The sequence below is a fragment of the Gymnoscopelus microlampas genome (genome assembly GCF_963454915.1).
Source record: "Gymnoscopelus microlampas genome assembly, chromosome: 15".
Lineage (NCBI taxonomy): Eukaryota > Metazoa > Chordata > Actinopteri > Myctophiformes > Myctophidae > Gymnoscopelus > Gymnoscopelus microlampas.
This window is the reverse complement of record NC_139952.1, coordinates 32738084-32756077: the sequence shown is the minus strand read 5'-3', so window position 1 is coordinate 32756077 and position 17994 is coordinate 32738084. Positions and strand designations below refer to the sequence as shown.

The window sequence follows — 17994 nt, the reverse complement described above, 5'->3', positions numbered from 1 at the left end:
TTCATCCGCAAAAAAAAAGTATTTATTCAATATAGTGTAATATTAAATATTATTCGGCACAGAATCAAATATAGTACAGTGGTTCTCAACCTTGTTTTGTGCCAGCGCCCCCCTATCCAAGATAGGGGGGGCGAGACTATGTTTTCGCCCCTGTCCGTCCGTCCGTATGTCCGTCTGTCCGTTTGTCTGTAAATAATATATAATAAACCAAGATCATATGCATGTGTACATAACGCTGATGTTCTCTTTTTTTGCTCTTTTTTTACTCTCTGTGGAAAAAAGTTTTTGCACCCTGTCCGTGTGTGTGTGTCCGTCTGTGACCCACTAATTTCCGGCACCATTGGCCCGATCGCAGCGAAACTGTGCACACACACTCCCTGGATACCAGAGCAGAACCTCTGCCCCGAATTTTTCAGAGCAGTGACAGGAACATCAGGTGGGACCTGGTAGCCATGACTACCAACAACAACAACAACACATGATGACAGAGGGGGGGTTTAAGGATAATAAATGTAATCAACATTTTCAATACACCATCATACGGTACATCTAGCAAAAGCCATATATGGTTATTTGTATGTTCCGACCCTCACATGATTGGCTGAGAGGCCACGTATGCCACGCCTCGTGGACAGACTGGGTACTTAAACTATAAAAAAAACATGTTTATTATATATTTGATTTTAAATCTTCCATCGTCGTCGGCCTATGTGTCCGTGATCTACAGCACATCATATACAGACAATCTACCAGAGCGACTGTCATCATCATCATGAAGGCTCTGATTCTGGTTGGTGGCCACGGGACCAGGCTCCGCCCCCTCACGCTGAGCGTGCCCAAGCCCCTGGTGGAGTTCTGCAACAAGCCCATCCTGCTTCACCAGCTGGAGGCGCTAGTGAGCGCCGGCGTGGACCACGTGGTCCTGGCGGTGAGCAGCAACATGTGTGACCTGCTGCAGACGGAGATGAGAGTTCAGGAGCAGAGCCTGGGGGTCCGTATCTCCCTGTCCGCTGAAAAGGAACCGCTGGGGACCGCCGGACCGCTGGCACTGGCCAGAGATCTGCTGGCTGCTGATGATGATGATGAGCCCTTCTTCGTCCTGAACGCCGACGTCATCTGTGACTTCCCCTTCACGGAGCTGCTGGCCTTCCACCGGCGCCACGGCAGAGAGGGCACGGTGGCGGTGACGCGTGTGGAGGAGCCCTCCAAGTATGGAGTGGTGGTCGTTTCGGAGATGGACGGCAGTGGTAGCGGCAGAATCGGCCGCTTCGTGGAGAAGCCCCAGACCTTCGTCTCCAACAGGATCAACGGCGGGATGTACGTGTTTGACGGCCGCATGCTGAAGCGCCTGCAGCTCAGGCCCACGTCCCTGGAGAAGGACGTGTTCCCGGCCATGGCCGAGGAGGGACAGCTGTACGCCATGGACATGCCGGGGTTCTGGATGGACATCGGCCAGCCTAAAGATTTCCTGACCGGTATGTGTTTGTACCTGCAGTCTCTGAGGCAGCGTGCGCCCGACAGGCTGCGGCGCACGGGAGGCGGTTTCCTGGGCAACGTGCTGGTGGAGCCCACGGCTCAGATAGGACACGATTGTACCATAGGACCTGACGTCACCGTGGGAGCGGGCGTGGTCATAGAGGATGGCGTGAGGATAAAACGCTGCACCGTGCTGAAGGGGGCGCGCGTACGATCCCACTCCTGGCTGGAGAGTTGCATTGTGGGATGGAGCTGCACGGTGGGCCGTTGGGTGCGCATGGAGAACGTGACGGTGCTCGGGGAAGACGTGATCGTCAGCGATGAGCTGTACCTGAACGGAGCCAACGTTCTGCCGCACAAATCGATCAGCCAATCGGTGCCTGAACCCCACATCATCATGTGAACACTACATGACAAGACACACAACCCCACATCATCATGTGAACACTACATGACAAGACACACAACCCCACGTCATCATGTGAACACTACATGACACACAACCCCACATCATCATGTGAACACTACATGACACACAACCCCACATCATCATGTGAACACTACATGACATGGGTATGGCCCGACCAGCTCAGTGCTTATCCCCTATCCCCTTTTTAGGGACTTGGACAATTCATCTGCAGTAGCAGATGTGAATCTCCAAAGGGACTTTGAATGTTTGTCTCCGCCAGGAGACTATGTTTTCGTTCTCGTCCTTCCGTGTGTCCACCAAGCTAACATTGGTCAAGCTTCACGTGACACGTGACAATATGTTGAAAGGGTGTGCTTTGATTGGCTAGCGAGACGCATGATGAAATAGAGACCTATAAATAGGTGTGTCACTTCAAAAGATCATTTATATATTTTGAAGTGAGGTAAGACAGGATTAATCAGGAACAGTACTGGCGGAGACCTGTGCTCCGAGGAGCACATTTTCTAGTTTTCTTCTGTTATTATTATTATTACTGTTATAATTGCAAATCGACATAAACTGAATTATATTCATGTATACTTTGTCGGTACACAGTATCTAGTCATGTGATTAACACGGATCTGTCAGATTGTTCATATTCCATCCTAATATGCGCATTATCGCTTATAATGGTTCAGTGGGACAAATGTCTTGCAAAGTTTGGCCAATCCACAAAGCCTGTCAGTTGGGTGCCGATGACTTTTGATCTCCTAATATGGCAAATGTAATTCGCTACACAGCAGAACACTGCACACTGTTCAGCAGTGTTGACAAATAATTTTAGGAGGATTCTACCCATTTTGTTTAGAGACTCTGGTTCCACAGATAGAAACCTCCCGGTGAATCAAGAACATAAAACATTTGATTCTGTGCCAAAACATATTTGAGAACTGCTAAAAACAGTTACAAGTTGTATTTTATTTTGCAGCCGTCCCCGGCCCTCCCCCTTCTTCCCCCTCTTTCAATGGGCCACTTCTGAAGTGTCAGCAGCCACGTGGTCCTAGTGCCCGTCCTATTTGAGGCTTCTTTTTTCCCCTTTCGTTCGCTGCCTCACGCCCCAAATACCGGTTCGGGGCCTACACGGGACAGGTCACCCGTGATCCTCGTGCCAGATACGTCTCTACTATGGGCTGAATGAATGGGCTTTCTATCTGTGGAACCAGAGCCGGTAAACAAAATGGCCGCCACTGCTATGCTCTATGTAAACTGCTCAAAAAAAGTTCAGAAACTTAACTTCGGTCAATTATATCTCCACTTTAATAAAACCAATTGGTATTGTGTTTTATATCATTTTTATCGTTGATTAGTCACCTGTACAAGGAGGTACAGCTTGTAAGGATCGGGCATTCGTGGAATGAGCAACACAGCTAAACGTGTGGGTAGCGCCTCCAAAAAATGTGCCAAAATCACCCAATATGCTTCTGTTGGTAATCGCTCTTGTTTTGAGCAACCTGCCAGCACACACCTGCTGAGAGGTGTGTGCCAGTAGTCACAGGTGTGTGACTGCCTCACAGGTGAGTGACTGGCACCTGAACATGGGTTTTGCAACTTTGTTAAGTTGGAGTGTGTATGCTCCAAGCAGCAACACTGCCCCCATGGAAAGATGCCACGTTTGTCCCTTCAGGATGAGGCCTGTGCAATAGGGCAAGTGAATCAGAGTGACAGCATTATTTGGTGTCAGCCCAGGTACCATTTGCAAACTTAGGACCAAGTTCTGTGAGACTGGTGAAGTCAACAAGGAAGACAACAACCCCAAGACCCTTTGCTTAACTGAGGAACCATAGATTTACAGGCCAGATTTGCACAACGGAACCAAAGACAGATGTCAAAGTTGCAGGACCCATGCTCAGGTGCCAGTCACACCTGTGACTGGCACACACCTGCCTGCAAATGGTACCAGGGCTGACATCAAATAATGCGTAATCTGCGTAACAGAACATCAGCTTCACTTGCCCTATTGCACGGGCCTTATCCTGAAGGGACAAACGTGGCAGTCCATCGGGGCAGTGTTGCTGCTTGGAGGCGCTACCCACACGTTTAGCTGTGTTGCTCATTCCACGAATGCCCGATCCTTACAAGCTGTACCTCCTTGTACAGGTGACTAATCAACGATAAAAATGATATAAAACACAATACCAATTGCTTTTATTAAAGTGGAGATATAATTGACCGAAGTTAAGTTTCTGAACTTTTTTTGAGCAGTTTAGAATACCTAACTCCAACTGTCTGCCGTCTGGAATATGTCAACAGAACATCAACATGTCTTAAACCCACTTGAACCCCAGGATCCATATTATGGTGGATACATAAGCCAAACTCTGAAGAAGCATAACGACCATGCATACTGTCGAAACGTTGGTTTCAATCAAATTATTTTGCATCGTGGCTATGCGTTATTCGTCCTCCTCTCTGTTGTAACGGGAACATAAGCCACCCCCCCCCCCCCCCCTTCAAAAACATTGCTTCCAGCACCCCCCAATGCTCTCTGAACGCCCCCTGGGGGGTTGTACCGCCCCCATTGAGAAACACTACTATAATAGAAGCCATTGTTCTTGCATTAATTCATAAAAAGAAAAGAAAGGTTGCTCTGTAGAGTGAGAAGACAAAAATTAGACAATCTTTCAATGAGCATTAGTGAGGACCAATTATATGAAGATATGTTGAAAATGGGTGAAGTGGTCCTTTCAAAATAATTCAAATAAGTTTCAACATTTCTCAAGATTTTTTTTATTTTTCAAAAATAGTATAAACTAGAAAAAGTGCTCCTCGGAGCACAGGTCTCCTTCAGGTCAGGTAGGTTATTGTGGGCCAGGAATTCGCCAATCAGGATGGAATATGATAAATCGGACAGATCCGTCTTGATCACTTGTAGTGATGAGCGGGTCGGGTTTTTTCATGACTCGGCCCGCCCCGCCCCGCGACGGAACCCAACCCGCCTCAACCCGCCCCGCGAACCCATATATAAATCTATGACTCAACCCGCCCCGCGACCCGCGATTTTTTTTTAATTCTGTAAAATCTTGGTTAGAAAATAATCCCCAAGTGTATTCAAACTGTTTTATTGTTATTATTCTTATTCTTATTCTTATTAGGAATAAAGACAAAACAAGAGCATGTGATCTTTTTTTTTTTTTTGCGTGTGAGAGCGGCTGACCCGCTCACCCACAGCCCGCATAATTGTGACTCGACCCACCCGCGCCGCGGGTTGACCCGCGGGTCCCGCGGGTTACGGGTCGACCCGCTCATCACTAATCACTTGACTATAGATAATGTGTACCGATTTACGTGATGTTTGGACAGGTTAAAATTGTTTTGCAAAAATCAGCCCCCTGGTGGTGCTATGATAGGGCAATGTTAAATGGGTGGCATTTGTTCCTCAACGTAGTGTGTGCAAAGTTTCACCGCAATCAGAAACTGCGTTCATGTTTTGCGGCATTTTGTTGAGAAGGGGCCACTCCTGCAAACTTTAGATGTCAATCTTAGCCAATCATGATCAGATCGCTCTTGATCACATGACTATAGAGATCATGTGTACCGATTTGCATGACATTTGGATAAAATCTGATCGGCCGGACATAAGGTTTTTCCTTCTTCTCTAGGGAGTGTGCGTACACAGATCGGTGCAGTTATAGGCAAAAACACGAATCGGCCTGTTATAGTGCCACCATCAGGCTGATTTAAAAATGTTCATGTCTAGTGTTCATGATTTGAGGCATTTTGTTCAAAACAGAGCATTTTTGCAAACTTTGGAAGACAATCTTAGGCAATCAGGATGGAATGTGAAAAATCTGAAAGACCTGTTACATTTAATGACTATAGAGATACTGTGTGTTTGCGTGATGTTTGGACAAAATCTGTAGGAGTATTGTCAAGAAATGTGTTTTGCAAAGATTGGACTCCTGGTGGCGCTATAACAGGCCCATGTGAAAAATTCAATCCAGGGAGTGTATGAGCACAGTTTCGCTGCCATCAAGCCAACGGTGCCTGGAGATTAGCTGTTCACAGACGGAAGGACGGACACACACACACACACACACGCGCACGCACGCACGCACGGACAGAAAGACAGGATGCAAAACATAGTCTCGGCCATGCCTTCCGGCCTGGCGGAGACAATTAGGGTTCAAGTGGTTAAACTGATTTTGATGCTGTATTAACTCAATTTCGAGAACTCTGAGACCTTTGTAGGATTTCACTTTGAGAACCACTGCTCTGGGCCAAGTGCAGTTTGATTTAAACCATGCAACACCTGTACATTACAGAGGAGTCACCAGTCTCACTGAACCACTTTCCCTGGGATGAGGTCAGCCATTACTTCATCCGCTCCTCGCGCTTTCTCCTCCGTAAACGTGACGGCGTGGCGGGACACGCACGTGTGTGTGCGTTTGATCTACGGCCGCTTATACAAACCGTCTGCTCAAGGTCAGCTCGCTCCGTCAACGTCACATCAATCCTTCACTGATGTAAACAATCCCAACCCCCCCTCTCTCTCAATCCCAGAGCGTAATTGCAGAAGGCAGACGTCACAGCACCTAGCTGGAGGGGAGGCAGGGTAGAGAGAGAGACAGAGTGAGAAATAAGAGCGGAAGACAATCTACAATTACAATTTAGGCATTTAGCAGACGCTCTTATCCAGAGCGTACTTACTGTACAAGTGCAAGATCGGAATAGAGTGAGAACAGTGTAGTGCCCCGCAGAAGCAAGGATAGCCTACCAGGTAAACAATTAACTTAACCTCTGTCTAAACTCTAAATAACACGCTATCTAAATCACATTCTTAACATCTGGTCGAGAAAAACAAAAAACACGGGAACAAATAAGTGAACGAGACCCAGATAAATGGCACAGAAAGACAAGATGAGATGGACGATGGAAAGAGGGAGTTGACAGTGGGGTGGAGCGGGATATAGAGGGGGAGAGAGAGAGAGAGAGAGAGAGAGAGAACTGAAGTGTCCCTGATGAAGGACTGTGCGGGGGGGATGGGGAGGGGGATGTTGAGTGCTTCCTGTCCTGTGGCTGTGTTTAGACTGGACAGGATGCAGGTGGGGACATCTGGACAGAGTCAACCCCCCCCCCAAAGGCACACGTCTCTTCTCAAGACTCATCGGTATAACGAGCCATATGACATCGGCTTCCATCATGGAAGCAATCTATTCGACGATTTATGCCTCATTTATACTTAGGCGCACAACGTTGCCGCGTGCCGGAAGTAGCCCGATCTGCAAGCTCCACAACGCGTTGCGTCCGCACCGCATTGTGAACTTGCAGATCGGGCTATTTCGGGCACGCGACACCGTCGTACGAAGGACCATAAAACCAGGCATTAGAGTGTATAATTTATACATTTACGGTGCATACAGCATGTGTTTATTTATAGGGCAGAATAAAGCATATTTTATGGCTGCGCCGTTACACGCAAGGCACCTAATGGTCTCGGTGTAAATTTAGCTGAACGGGACGGGAGCGGACGCGTCTGAGCGATCGTAAAAACCTGAGCGGCTGTGGGAAATTAGGGTGTTTGTATGGAGGAGGAGGAGGGCGTTGGGTTGCGCGAGCGAGCGCCCATGGAGGCGAGCTGAGCGATCAGGGTGGTCCGCCCTTATTGTCAGGTACATACTTTTATCGTGAGTGTTGGGCGTGGGGGGGGGGGGCAAGGACGCACGCCGCTGCCTTTCCTCCGCCCCACAGCGCAGAGAGTGTCAAAGAGTATCAGCAAGGGGGATATTTTCATCTTTGTCTTTTTATGTCTCTCTCTCTCTGTGTCTATGTCTATCTATATCTCTCTTTTTTAATCTCTATGTCCCTCTGTGTCTCTACGTCTCTATATATATATGTATCTCTCTCTCTCTCTATGTCTCTCTGTGTCTCTCTTTGTCTCTCTATGTCTATTTATATCACTCCCTCTCCTACTGTATGTCTCTCTACGTCTCTATATCTCTCTATATCAGCCTCTCTCTCTCTCTTGTCTGTCTACTGTATGTCTCTCTGTCTCTGCATATTTCTAAGTCTCTGTATGTCTCTCTCTGTCTCTCTGTCTATCTATGCCTCTGTCTGTCTCTCTCCAGGTCTGTTTCTAGTTACCTTCCAAACCGGTGAAAAATATTTACTCCTGAAAACGAAGAGGATAACTTTCCATCTCTGACACCGTTCCAGGAGGCATCTGGCTTGTGTTAGAGCTGTGTGTGTGTGTGTGTGTGTGTGTGTGTGTGTGTGTGTGTGTGTGTGTGTGTGTGTGTGTGTGTGTGTGTGTGTGTGTGTGTGTGTGTGTGTGTGTGTGTGTGTGTGTGTGTGTGTGTGTGTGTGTGGTGTGGAGACTGATAATCATAATAGGAGAATATTGTTCCACTGTCTGTCTCCTCCCGCAGGGGAAGTGGACTGTGGTGGATTCCACACCAGTAAAACCCACAAAGTACCACACAGAGTAGCGCACACACACACAGAAAGCATATCACACTTTCTCTCAAACCCACACACCTACACTCACACAGGCTCTCACACTCTAACCCATATACATGTGTGTGCACACACACACACACACACGCACACAGAATTTACCTCCCCTGTGGCGTGTAATGCTTGTTTCTTTCTTATGATTGCACACACGTGCACGCACAATCGTGCACTCACAATACCATAAAACCCACAGTGGGAGATGATTCCATTCACCAGTGCAGCATAGCCTGCGTACCAAGCAACCGCCGAGGTCAAGCATCGGGGCGGGGTTAGCCTCTGTTTGTCTCCAAGGTGACGACTCCCCGATGAAGCGCAGTGTTTCTCAACCCTTTTTCATTTCAAGGACCCCCAAGTTTGATACGCATTATGCCACGGAGCCCCATTTCATATGATTTTTTTTTCATCGCTGCATGGGACACCAATCTACATTTTCAGATCCTCAGTTTGAATTGAACTCTTAAGAGTTACACACCCATAAGGATCAATTTGGTTCCTAACTATCAATGATTTAGCTGGGGATCCCTTGGAACCCCCTCAAGGACACCTGGGAAGTCCCTGGACCCCATGTTGAGAACCACTTGTGCGCTGTCAGGGAAGCGTGGGGGTCCGCCACCCCTCACCCCCGTGGTGCGTTTCAACCACCCGTGCGACACAGCACTCCTCTCGTCAGTGGTAAGAAAGCGATGAGGAATCTAATGTCTGAACCCTATAGCACCCCTTTACTGGTCATGTCATTTAGTCCATAATCCGTCCATGCCTATGACTGTTGTCATAAGAATATCTTTCGTTTGGGACAGCCCGTCTTGTTTTAGGTATAATAACCAGTGAAATCAAGGCAAACCAAACCAGGCAGCATCTTAAAACTCAAACACTAAAGCACCCGACATTCATGTAAATCAGTGGTTCTCAAAGTAGGGTCCAGGGACCCCAAAAAAGTGATGCGCTATGAGCTTGTAGAATGTAGATCTGCTATTTATTTTTTATAATGGAAATTTTATTGTTTTTGTCGTACTCCTAGGCCAATAATTTGATGAATGGCGGCGGCTCCGGTAGGAGACTCAAAGTGTCAACTTTGAGTCTCCTACAGGAGACATTAGTACCTTCCTGCCGGACATCAAATTATTGGCTTAGGAATGCGACAAAAACAAAAAAATCTCCTTAAATTCAAGGCTTTATGGGGTGTGTAATTGATAGAAAATATGTTTTTTTGGGGGGTGAACTATTCCTTTAAGGTGAAAATAAACCTTGAAGAGAAGGTGGATGGATGGAGTTTCCTCTCTCTCTCTCCCGACATGGTGGAGTCTGTTCTGGGCAGCCCTCTACGCAGGTTTTAACTGTTCCCTCTGATGCTCAGCCAGAGGCGCACTAAAGAACAACCCCCGTCAAAGAAACGCAGACCGCCTGAGAATAACGGAACACGCCCGAGGCCTGGAAAAACAACACTTCAAGATGTCTCGCTGTCTCGCGGAGCTCTCCGACAAATAGAAGTGGCAAGTGGACAACTTCTTTTTATCAACAGGGTCGACAGTGGCAAAGACATCAAGGCCTGATTTTACACAGTAGAGTCCTTGTTGTTTGTTTATCCACTAGTAGATTAGATCAGTGGTTCCCAAACACTGGTTGCGGACAGACGTGTATGGGTAATTTTTATGCCGCAATATATATATAAATATACATAAATATCGCAAGTTTCCTACATTTTGTTTTCAATTATTGTTTCAAAACATTCTCCACAAGTAGAAATACACTGTTAGAGGTCAAACTAGAAAAAGTGCTCGGAGCACAGGTCTTCGCCAGGTCAGGTAGGTTATTGTGGCCTCCTGGGTGTCGCTATAGTAGGCAAATGTGAAAAGGGCCTACTATATCTGTGTTCGTGATTTGAGGCATTTTGTTCAAAACGGACCAGTCCTGCAAACTTTGGAAGCAAATGTTAGCCAATCAGGATGGAATATGAAGAATTGGACAGATCCGTCAATCACATGACTATAGAGATACTGTGTACCGATTTGCGTGATGTTTGGACAAAATCTGTAGGACTAATAAAAAAAAAGGTTTTGTAAAAATCTGCCTCCTGGTGGTGCCGAGGCCGATCTGTAAAATTTGGGACAGAGGTTCTGCTCTGGCATCCAGGGAGTTTCGCTGCAATCGGGCTGGAGATTAGCTGCTCGCAGACGGACACACACACACACACAAACGGACGGACGGACGGACGGACGGACAGGCTTCAAAACACAATTAGTGTATTTGAAATATTACTTGAGTAAAAATACAAAGGTATTGGCATGAAAATATACTTATTTTCTATGCTGAATTTTCAGTAACGCATTAATGTGTTTTAATGTTGCAGCTGGTAGCGGTGAGGCTGATTTTAATTACTGGATAGCTTAACTTATTGTAATACATCATTTATCATCACTTAATGTATGTTTTGTATTAGTAACCTAAAAAGTAACTAACAACTAAAACTTTCAAATAACTGGTGGAGTAAAAAGTAGGCTACACTATATGCCTCTGAGATGTAGTGGAGTAGAAGTATTAAGTATCACAAAATGGAAATACTCAAAGTTAAAGCACTTCAGAATGGCACTTTAGTACAATACTTCATTCATTCATTTATGACTTAGAGAGTCAAAAATGTAACCAAATGGACCCTCCCATTTGGTTACATTTGTAGACTCTCAAACTAACTACTGTGTAAGGGTAGCTTTCACCGCGTTATTGTGGGCTGTCTTCATTCTGCCAGATATCTGTTCGCAATTTTGCTGTTAACAGCCCCAATTGGGCCATTACACAGCCATTTAGCGGGTTGAAGGTTGTGATTGCAGTGCTACGCTACCGTCAATGATGTCCTCATAAATGTCTTCAGAGATTACTGTTATATTCTCACTGGGGTTCACATAATCCTACGAAATGTTCTGTCACCTGGCATAAGCTACACAATGTTTTGTTGGAAATTGTTGATATATAACTTTTTTTAAATGAGTTAAACTTAGCTTAATGAATCTTAATAAAGGTTAGGCATTTTTTATTTGGTTTAGGCCTGTTGTGTCTATCTAGAGGGAGGAGGGAGGCAATATATAAAAACTACTATACAAAACTGTAAAACCAAAATACAATACGTCAGTGGTGTCCCTACAACAGCAAAGCAAACCATTTGGGTACCTGCTGTGTGCTAAGGCTTTTACTAAATAAGAAGCCTTTTTATGAAGTGCCTTACAGTCATATCTGGTAGGCTACTCGGGCTTAGGTTGGGAACCTTCAGGCTCAGTCCGTATGTGTATGCTTTCTGAGACCACTCAAGTCCTGTAAGATTCAGCATTCAGAATTGAGTTCCTCCACCTCCACATAACCAGTATGTAAGCCCGGTCCTGCATGGAAGGTCCATCTCTTACTCTTGCCAGTCATTTTTTGGAAGAGGGTATTCAAGGTATTCACCATTGCAGTTGGTGTTGTTATATACATAGGGTGCATACACTGGTCCGAGGCTTGCACTGAAGTCTCTCAGAATTGCTAGGAAGTTGTGAGCTGGGACATTGCAGACTGTCGTTCAGAGCAGTCTTCATAGAACTGCTCTGCCTCCTCAGCTGGGGCTACGCTGGTGGTCGAGTACACAACCATGATGGTTGTTACTGAGATGCCATTGAAGTCTGCAATAAGGATCCTTTTGGTGTAATAGTGTACTTTATCAGCAGTAGCCCCACGAGTCACAACGATAATTTGTTTAATTTTCCCCCCAAAGATAATCTCTGAAACATTTCAGGCATATCTAAAATGATATGCCTGAAATAGGGACGCCAGGTTCAAAGTGGTTTAAATGTATTATACACGGGCAGCAGCGACCCACGGTAGAGCTAATTCAGCCCAGCGGTGCATAACGCTGCTACTGGAAGGCTTTTGTGCTTTCATTGCGAGACCAGAGAACAGATTGATTCTCCCCTCGGGGTCCGCACCTCTCTGTGGATGTTGGCTCGCCTTCGCGATCTTGTGTTTTTGTTCAAGCAAATCCTCAAATCCACGGCGGCCTTGTTCTCCGTTTCATATCCTGTCACTCACCTTGAATGCAAAGGAACCGGATCAAGCTAACCCCCCCAACTTAGCCGCGGGGGGAGAAGAAGAGGGTAACATAAGATTTTGCGGGACACGCAACACCAAAACATTGAGTCAGAGTCTGGTAACCCGCCTAGCTCGCTGAGCACCCCCCCCCTCTTCCAACACACACAGACACACACACATCGTCTCAGGAGTGCTCTACAAAGCCGCCCAGGTCCTCGTCAGCCCACTAGAGCCCCCACGAATAGAAACCCTTTGTCGCCTTTTGTCTGACGGCCATGTCACGACTCCGCTCGCTGAGTGTCCCTCGCGGCCCTTTTTATTGTCGTCGTGTGTGAATGGGGACAAATGACCTCACGTAACAACAACAACAACACCATAGTATCCGAAATGAGGACACGGCGTAATAGTACACAGCAAAACTCCATGGTGTTAATTTAACTCTGAGACTGTAATGAATGGAACCAAAATGGACCCTTTAAGGTTCCATTCGTTACAGTCAGAGTTACTGCATCGACGCATGCATGCACAAACTGCACGCACACTGAAGTCACATTCTCACGTATATAGCTGCAAACGGTCCCATAACGCATTAGGCGGGTACATACTGTATATTACACACACGCATATCAAAGCACATTAGGCCCACATACACACACAAAACACTTTGCCCTTGCCCAGAAGGGCTATTTACACATAAAAATATCTTAACAGTATGTATAGTGTGTTCTTTCTTTGTCAGATCAATCAAACAGCAAAAAGGGGTTACCGTCCAACCCCCGCTGCAACACACACACACACACACACACACACACACACACACACACACACACACACACACACACACACACACACACACACACACACACACACACACACAGATAAAAACAGTTCCCCGGGGGCGGGCAGGCATCTGGGCATGATGGATCACGCAGCCTTTTCCATTATTATGTCGTGTTACGATTAATAATGCATGTTTCCTGAGGCCTTAATTACCTCCGCCCACACCCTAAGATACACAACAAAGACACACACACACACACACACACACACACACACACACACACACACACACACACACACACACACACACACACAGAGGTTTAGTCGGCAGACTCTGTACCATAACCTCGGCATACAAAAACACACGTTCTCCTTATCCATTGTCGCCCACTGCCAAATTTTGAGCGTTGATTTAACTCACAGGGTAAAAAACGTGATGTTCATTTTTGGTGTGGTGGTGTGGCAAGTAAGCTTGAAAGAACATCTACTTTGGCCAGGGAGTTCAATCTTGATAATAAAGTATTCAATTAATCAATCAATCAAAAAGATGTTTGGGAGACCCAGGTTCAACTCCAGGTGTTAACACCCACACAAGATGAGAGTGGATGGGGTGTACTGAACATCAAACAATAAACACTCCTAACAGATTTGATCTAAAGTCCATAAACCGTGAGAAAGCATACTGTGGGACGTAGGGATTATTATCAAATCAAAAAGCCATCCTCTTTATGGACGTGTGCTGGCAATTCTTGGATTTGAATGTTATTTCTTTAATGTGCGTATGTGGAACAAAGCCTAGAAAAACACTTTATTTAACCAGCGTAGGTAAAGATTTGCAATGTGACTTTGCAATGCGAGTTTTGTCATCTGCTGTCTGATGCAATTGCACGGTAAAGACATTGCATTGTTTGAAGTGGAACTGCGAGCTGCTCAGAAAAGGTCTGACTGCACATACCTCGAAAGAGCTTGAACCTGCATAAACCCAAACCCCTGTTTGACATTTGACTGATAGTGCTGTTAAACAAACAAAGAAACTAGTGGTCAATGTAGGCTGTTGTTGTCTGTGTCTGAAGTGATGTTGAACACATTTAACCACTGGTGTCCCTATTTTGGGCATGTATTTATAAGCGAAAGCTGTCATAATTGTCCCAAATCTTCCAAAGTACTTAAAATAGCAGATGTATATCTCACAACGTGTTGCATGTACAGTAGCTTGTAGATCTGCTATTTTCATGATACATCACATGACAAAGGCAGGGCTTTAAGTTGTTGAGCTTGAAATATTTGAATGATTCACGTTATGATTGGTACAATGTGTCATGTTCCATAGGCAAGATTTTTTTCAGCTATTGTTTGCAACACAGTCATGTTTGGATTTGGCAATGTGGGTATTCTGTTGTGATACAACAGGGAGAAATATCTACAGATAGACTTGTAACAAATTTCAGTGCCAGTCCGTGTTTCCTTCCTGCCATGTGCATTCCTCCGTGATGGTGCTGAAATCTCATACTCAAACACTCCATGAACATTAGCCTACATTTTGCGCACACTTCAAAACTGATGAAACGCCAAGAAACGCGTCGGGCGGACCCCGTTCCCATCAGCCACGGAGTCGGTTTTAATAGAGCGATGCTCGGCTTTCATCTCCCTCCTGTGAGTTGCAATGCAACCGGTTCATTAAAAGCTCCACACTAGGTAATTTGCGAGGACTGACAGCTTGTTGTTGCTAGCTGAATATAGTTAAGTGTGTATGTGTACACAGTACACACACACACAAAATCACTCTCCTGCCTGTTTCCTCCGACTCCCCATTCCCCCGCTGGCCTAGCCCTCGTTCAGCCTGTGTGTATTCCGATGCATGGGAAATAATTGGCCATGCCTTTCATCGCAGGATTAGCAGGATAAATCTCCTTTTGGGTCGGAGCGGCGCTAAGAGTCGTTGAAATCCTGTTACATGCGGGTATTATCCTGCAATTAATTGCCTTTTGCGAGCGCTAAGCTCCACGCTCTCTCGCGTTCACTCACTTTGATACATTCAGCACTCAGACGATACACTCTGGAAGGAGTTTGAGAGGTTGAGGGTGAAGACCGACAAATAGCAACGATAAGAGCTCTTAGCCAACTCCTCTGTCTGTCTGTCTGTCTGTCTGTCTGTCCGTCCGTCTCTTCCTTTCTCTCTCCACAAGTGTCATTCATGTGGGCCCAGTACCCTGTGATGTTCTGGCTGGAGGGTCCTACTCTGTCCCGACTCCCGAGACACTGTATGAGACTGGGGAGTCGGTCCCAATCTGGAGGGGATTTTTTAGCACAGGCATGTCGAAAGCTTGACGCCCCTTGAGACAGTGGTTGTACCCTATCTTTAATGAACCAAGCTCACCACACTAAGTCAAATCTGGCCATTGGCCACACCCTGAGGCGTCACTTGACCAAGTGGCAGTATTTGATGAGTTAGGGGACAAGCGGTGAAATATGACGCCGGGGGGGGGAGCGCGAATGCACTGCCCTGACTTTGACTCCCCATTTCCCCACTGGCCTACCTCTAGTTCAGCCTGTGTATTCTGCCACATTGGAAGTAATTGGCCATAACTTTCTATCACAGGATTACATGGCCGGCCTGACCCAATAAACATAGTAAACATTTGTTTAGGGACCCGTGATTGGTTAGAGTGTTAATGTTTACAGCTTCAATCAAGGAGGATGAAAATGAACTATCCTTCTAGCCACGAAAAGAGAACAAACAAAGAACACTGTGAGAGTGAAATGCGGGAAGAGCAACCTCTGGCAGGTTTGATGTCAGCAAATAATACGCTAAGTTGATGTGATAGCTTGTAGTGCATCTCTCTCTAGTCTTGCTTATCCTAGCGGTGCAATTGCAACTGTCTGTCTTGCTTGCTTGCAGCTTGCCAGTCACTTCCAGGGCTGTGTTTCATGACTTTGTGCCTGACAAAAGTGAGAGTGAACCAATTACTACGATCGATAAACGCCAACATGTTTGCACGTGAACATGCCTTCATATGCACTTTCTAGCAGCAACTTCTGTGGGGACCAGTCCTAACAATATAGGCTATACTGTATGGGTGTGATGGCACTCCTCATACTGTGGGCACACATCATTTCAAAACAAGGCAATGATTATCTAGTCTCTCAGTCAAGGTTCAGTTACAAGTCTGGACTAATGCAAGATTTAGAGCAATGGATTGACAATTTATTTGAAAAATTCTGTCTTACACTCTGCTTGCTACAATTTGGACATTCTGGTGACAAGCGAGTGTCATGGAAGCTATCATTTTGGTAACAAATTACTGTCTCTCTATTCATTATAGCAGGAATGAATTGCAAATCATGGGGTGGGTTGGTGCAAAAAAAACATTTTTTTTTGTGCCCCTGGATGGCTAGGACCAGCACTGCAAGATTAGCAGGATAAATCCCCTTTTGGGTTGGAGCAGCGCTAAAAGTCGTTGAAATCCTGTTACATGCGGGTACTATCCTGCAATTAATTGCTTTTTGCAAGCTCTAAGCTCCACGCTCTCTGGTGTTCACTCACTTGGATACATTCAGCACTCGGACGACTCAATCTGGAAGGAGTTCGGGGGTTGAGGGACCGACAACTGGTAACAAATAGGGGCTCTCAGGAAACTTCTCAAAGTGTCTGCCTGCCTACCTGTCTGTCTGTTTGTCTATGTGTCTGTCTAGCAGGCAGGCAGGCAGACAGACAGACAGACAGAGACATCCCCTGGGGCACTGCACTGACATCATATATATTATTATATATATCCCTGATGAAAAAGAAAATGATTTAGTGCAAACGAAAGAGGCAGAAACTGTGCATCTCAGTGCTGTGAAGAGAATATTTCCTCACTGCCGGTGTTGCGTCATTCACAGGGGAATGGACCCAGTGGAATTAAGCATGATTCATACTTAGTCGCACGGTGTCATTGCGTGCTGAATAGAGCAGATCTACAACCTCACAAAGTGACGCATCCGTGACATGTTGTGAGCTTGAAGATCTGCTATTTGGGGTGTACAATGGAGCATAAATTGAGCATTAGCAAGGGGAAAAAAAGTATTTCTCATGAGTTGTTTGACAGCCAAGCATTGGGTCCAGTTCTTCCAGTGTCTGACACACCTTTGTCTGTCACAGTTGGAGTGACAGATGACAATCTCTCCTCCTTCCATCTCCTCAGACTGCACCAGGGGGTGGGGGTCTGGGTGACATCATCAGACAGTCTGCCCGGCTGAGAGGGGACCTCTTGTATAACCGCAGTGGTTTGCTGGTGACAGTGTGGCGGCGCCGGTGACACACACACACACACACACATGTGCGCGCGCACATGCACACACTACCATCCACTTCCCATTAGCGACAGGAAACCCCTTGAGTCAGCCCGGAGCGAAGCGCTAATTGTAAGGCTTGCTGTTTCATTGAAATCATGTGTTGGTGCGTGACTGATGTTGGTCAATTCAGTGAAATGATGAGAGCGTGTTCCTGGGAGGTCACAGGGAAGTGAGACACTCGTGTCAAAGGAACTGTTGCTGTAAGTTTTGCTGATGAAGGCAAGATATTGTTCCTCAGAAGTCTTTAGACCTTGTTCTTGACTGCAGGCAAATCTGATTTGTTTCTCAAATCTTCAGATCTTTAGGACTGACTGTCCACACTGTTATTTGCAAGTATCAGATTGGATTTGTGTATTGAGACTTTATTTATTTCAACTTCGCATTTCAAACCACTTAGGAATGTGGTTCAAGTTGGATTAGCAAAAATT

General features: G+C 46.0%; 1 protein-coding gene across 1 annotated transcript; it reads left to right on the top strand.

Moving 5' to 3' along the window:
* Positions 1 to 772: 772 nt before the first annotated feature.
* LOC311061482 (mannose-1-phosphate guanylyltransferase catalytic subunit beta-like) lies at positions 773 to 1879 on the top strand (the record flags this gene model as incomplete). The annotated part of the gene is made up of 1 exon (XM_084080139.1): positions 773 to 1879. One exon carries the CDS (start codon positions 773 to 775, stop codon positions 1877 to 1879), a length of 1107 nt encoding a protein of 368 aa, XP_083936265.1.
* Positions 1880 to 17994: the final 16115 nt, after the last annotated feature.